The 5,182-nt window shown below is 51.1% G+C and overlaps 1 protein-coding gene across 1 annotated transcript in view; it reads left to right on the forward strand.

Annotated features, from left to right (window-relative positions):
• The window catches only part of Wnt3a (Wnt family member 3A), a 45,969-nt gene extending 42,099 nt beyond the window's left edge, over positions 1-3,870 (forward strand). Inside the window, exon 4 of the mRNA XM_005349977.2 lies at positions 3,391-3,870. Within this exon, the coding sequence (XP_005350034.1) occupies positions 3,391-3,870 (480 nt within the window). The remainder of the gene's footprint in view (positions 1-3,390) is intronic.
• Positions 3,871-5,182: the final 1,312 nt, after the last annotated feature.

Below are 5,182 nucleotides of genomic sequence, written 5' to 3' on the forward strand. Positions count from 1 at the left end.
CAGTGTGTGTATGCATGTTCTACAGTGTGTGCATGCATGCGTGTGTGCGTTTGTGTGTGTGTGTGGTAGATTCATGTTCCACAGTGTGTGTGTGTCTGTGTGTGTGTGTTAGATTCATGTTCCACTGTGTGTGTGTGTGTGTGTGTGTGTGTGTGTGTGTGTGGTGTGTGTGTGTGTGTGGTAGATGCATGTTCCACAATGTATGTGTAGAAGTTAGGGGACAGTTTCAGGAGTCGGTTTTCTCGTGCAGGGAGCCACGTAGTTCCCTATCAGTCAGATCTTGCCAGACTGAGCTACCTCACCGGCCCTTTTGTTTGCTTTTCGATACCAATTCAAGATGGGCTTGAATTCTCTACACAGCTAAGAATGACCATCTTCCAAACTCATGTGTCCCCTCCTTATGTGCTGGGACTATGGACCTGTACCACTACATTCAAATTATGAGATGCTAGGGATCAAACCCAGGCTGCATGCCCAGCGTGCTAGGCAAGTGTCCTCCCCACTGAGTTTCATCCCCAGTCCTGATGCTTGGACAGCATAAGAGGATGTTTGGAGATGAGAAAATACAGAGCTGACTCATGGCGGGTGTGTTAATCATGCAACAGAATGCTGTGTGGGAAAGGAAATGTCACCTTAGAGTCTGCTTACGCAGCCAGTGCCCTCGGCAGTGAGTATTGAAGGGAGAGATCATCCTACGGTTTTTAGGGCGAAAAGGGTTGGAAGGTTTGGCTGTGCAGGGAGAGGTGAGAGTAGTAAATTTCAACACTTCACACTAAGAGAGCAACAGGCAACACCTTCCATTCAAAAATCAAGAAGCAACAAATGCAGTGACAGCCCTGCATACTTCAAGACAGTGCCTTGCATGGTCAGGAATTATGCCACGCAGATTTGGCCAGGATCCCTGCTTTCACCAGCAGGTCTCCGCTGCTATTGAGATCATTGACCAAGTAAAACAAAAACAAGAAGGCTGAGGAAGGAGAGACGGGAAGAGCCTCCCGCAGAAAGCCTGGCAGCTGAAGAGAAGGATGTGGTATTAGATAAGCCGGACAAGCCGGGCATGGGGTTTTTCTACCGTGCCCGTGGGCCAGTTCCATAAGAAGGTGAAGAAGCAGCCGAGAGTTAGATGAGGTGCAAGCAGGTCTGAACCCAGAGTGATTGAAGCCTTAAGCCGAAGCTTTCCAATACAAATCCTTGCTAACCACAGCCCGAGCTGCTTGGATAGGTGAGCTCTCAGGTAGGTGTACTGAAAGAATACCCAGTTAAAGTGCACTTGAGACCAGCCTGGTCTACAAGAGCTAGTTCCAGGACAGGCTCCAAAACCACAGAGAAACCCTGTCTTGAAAAAAAAAAAAAAAAAAAAAAAAAAAAAAAGAAAGAGTCTTACAGTGTAGCTCAGACTAGCCTCCAACTCTCGATCCCCCAGCCTTAGCATCCACCTATAGTCATATGCCATCATGATGGGCAGGTCTTCCTCTTCTATCACAACCCTCTCTCCCTTCCTTCCTTCCTTCCTTCCTTCCTTCCTTCCTTCCTTCCTTCCTTCCATCCATCCAAGAGTGCATACAGAATAAACAGGGGAATGATGGAGCTTGAGAGAACTTTCCAGACCCTAGACTCTTGACTCCTGGGGTCTGACAGGTGAACTGTCAGTCTAGGGAAGGTAGGAGCCAAGGGATACATGGAGATGGTCTGTGCCTCAGTTTCCTGTCCCCGTTTAAAATATTTTAACTGGAAAAAATATATAAAAAGAAAATACTTTAACTGGTCAGGCGGTGGTGGTACACGCCTTTAATCCCAGCACTTGGGAGGCAGAGGCAGGTGGATTTCTATGAGTTCAAGGCTAGCCTGATCTACAAGAGCTAGTTCCAGGAAAAGTTCCAAAGCTATAGAGAAACCCTGTTTCAAAAAACCCAATAATAAAAGAAAGGAAGAAAGAAAGAAAGAAAGAAAGAGAGAAAGAAAAGAAAAGAAACCCCGTCTCAAAACAAAAACAAAATTAAAATATTCTAACTGCCATTGTAATTGAACACACAGGGCACAATGAGACCTTTCAATATGGGAATATAAAAATCATGACCAGATGCAGGCAAGAAGCATTCCTACCACCTGAAAAAGTTTTTCAGTCAGGCATGGTGGTACATATCTGCAATCCCAGCGCTTGGAGGCGCAGGCAGAACTGCCACAAGTTCAAGGCTAGCCTGGGCTATGTGCTGAGTTCCAGATCAGCCAGCACCACATAGTGAGAACCTGACTCAAAATGAAAAAGAATTTTTTTTTTCTGTTTGAACATTGAAAACCTCCCACTCATCGTTTGAAGCAGCTCTTTGTCTGCTGTGGTGGTCACTTTGTGCTATAGACTCTCAAGGGTATACACTTCCCTCCCAGTGAAGACCTCTTCAAGTCTTAGCCTCACCACACTTGGGCCCGAGCACTCAGCATGAGAACCGGGACCACAGCCAGGTCTAAGCAGTAGCTACCCCCATGGCCAGCTTGTTATTTCAATAGTGCGGTGGATGTTGGCTACGGATGCAATATTCTGCATGCTTTTCTTTCACTGAGCCTTAAACTGTGTGTGTTTTGCACAGTGTTTCTTGGAATGTAAAAGGAAAGATGCAAGAAGGTGTCCAGAGCAGGTGTCTGTGGGCTAGGAAGGAAGGCTAGAAGTCTGGAGCGAAGGAACAGGGAGTAGTCCCTGTGTGTGGTAGGGAGGGCTTGGAATCTGAGGACAATGGACAGGGCCACTGGGGACAGTTCTGGTGGTTGTATGTCCCCCTTGTCTCCTCCCCATTCCCTAAAGAAAGGGAGGCACTATTCCCTTCTTGAAGCACCTCTACTTCTTCCATTAAGGAAGGAGCAAGGTGGGGCCTGGCGGTGGTGACACACACTTTTAATCCTAGCACTCGGGGAGGCAGAGGCAGGCTGAACTCAGTGCATTCAAGATCAGCTTTCTCTACAAAGTGAGTTCCAGAACAGCCAGAAGGAGTAAGGTCTCCATTGTCAATACAGAAAGCATCTGTTCATCGAGGTCCCTGACAGTATAGGGGACCACCCTTAGCACCCCTGCTTCATACTCCTAGTCTTCACACCAAGGCCATAGCATCTGCTCTAGACAGCTCCCCACATCTCCCCTCCAGCATCCCCCCACTGACCACTTGAAGCTTTCTGCACTGTATCCTAAACACCCCCGGAAAGAGAATTAGCTGGGCCTCCATGGAGAAGGAAGCTCCCAGGCCCCTGAGGCCTTGGATCTGGCAGGGCAGACCCAGGTCACCAGAGAAAAGGTAGGGCCCACAAAGAGGAGTCTCGGGGGCTTCCTGGAGTAAGTGGGCTGCAACCCCCTGGTTGAGCTACCCCAGGCACAGACACAGGCTTATGTGCTTGCCTCCTCAGGCCATCGCCAGTCACATGCACCTCAAATGCAAATGCCACGGACTATCCGGCAGCTGCGAAGTGAAGACCTGCTGGTGGTCGCAGCCGGACTTCCGCACTGTCGGGGATTTTCTCAAAGACAAATACGACAGCGCCTCAGAGATGGTGGTGGAGAAACACCGCGAGTCTCGTGGCTGGGTGGAGACCCTGAGACCGCGTTACACGTACTTCAAGGTGCCCACAGAGCGCGACCTGGTCTACTACGAGGCCTCGCCCAACTTTTGTGAGCCGAACCCTGAAACCGGCTCCTTCGGGACGCGCGACCGCACCTGCAACGTGAGCTCTCACGGCATAGACGGGTGTGACCTGTTGTGCTGCGGGCGCGGCCACAACGCGCGCACTGAGCGACGGAGGGAGAAGTGCCACTGTGTTTTCCACTGGTGCTGCTACGTCAGCTGCCAGGAGTGCACACGCGTCTATGATGTGCACACATGCAAGTAGGAGGGTGTGCACATCACACAACATCCTAACGGAGGGAGCAGGGCTCATACTTAGGGGCAGGGTACCTACCTGGGGGCGGGGTTCCTACTTGGAGGGGTCTCATACCTGAGGATCTAGTTCCTACTTGAGGATAGGGCTCCTACCTGTGAGCGGCTCCTTCCTACGGATCCGGTTTCTACCTTTAGCTGGGGCTCCTACTTGGGGTCTGGGTTCCTTTTTAGTGGAGAGGCTCCTGCCTGGGATACGGGTTTCTACCTAGGGTGGGGCTCTACCTAGGGGTGGAATTCCAATCTGGGATGGCGGTCCTACCCCATAAAGGGTTGGGCTCCTCTTTTGACCCAACGGCTCAAACCGGGACAAGTGAGCAACTTCCTCAACTAGGTGGGGTTCGTGGATGGGCAGGGAGGATTGGGGTCCCTCCTCCCAGAGGCTGCTGCTCTGGATAGATTGAGAGGGTGCTTCAGGGTGGGCCCTACTTGGCTTGGGGATCCAGTGGGGGCGGGACTTCACCCTGAGTGAACTTCTGAGAATGAGGAAAGAGGAAGCAGACCCCCTTTCGTTGGGGTGAGGCTAGGCTTTATTGAAGACTCATGGGACAGAACTCCAGGGAGGGAGGAGATCCCAAATAATCCTAGGCTCTGAGTTGGCAATTCAGCTACCACATGACTCCTTTTCAGTCCCCGTGTGCGGATCCACCTGCTTCGTCTATGCTTAGCCATGAGAATGGCAGAATGAGCCATGGAGAACTCAGGGGTGATACCAGATCCCATCCCCATAACTGGGAACCCCTTTCTAGGCACCCCTTGTGCCTGGGCATTCCTACCCTCCTTACCAGATCTCTCCTGAGGAAGATTTGCAGTTTCCCAGAGTTCAAGCAGGCAAGCACTGAGTAGAGAGGGTATTTCAGGGATGGGCGCTGCTAAGAAGGATCCTGGGGCCTGGCATCTTCCCACCATAGCCTGTCTCTGCCCTGTACCCGACACTCAGATCTCCTCCCAGGAAACCTTCTCAGCTCATCTGGTCAGTGATGCCCAGGCCCCAACGGTGCTCAGAGATGTTGACCTCACTTTGAGTTGTATGAACTACAAAGGTATTAGGACACAGGCTACAGAGACAAGGTGTCTCCTGGAGCGCCCCAGGTTCAGGACTGATCCCCAGAGACTGCTACTGAGGCAATGGTCACCAGGTCTGTTGGCCACCAGCCTGTCCCCAAGCTTCTCTTGCGTCTGTCTGGCCTGAAAATGAGACACTGCCGGCCATCTGCCACAAGAACTTTCTGAATTGCTGCCACTGTGAATTGTCCCCACCTCCA

This window comes from Microtus ochrogaster, chromosome 7 (assembly GCF_000317375.1).
Source record: "Microtus ochrogaster isolate Prairie Vole_2 chromosome 7, MicOch1.0, whole genome shotgun sequence".
Taxonomy (NCBI): domain Eukaryota; kingdom Metazoa; phylum Chordata; class Mammalia; order Rodentia; family Cricetidae; genus Microtus; species Microtus ochrogaster.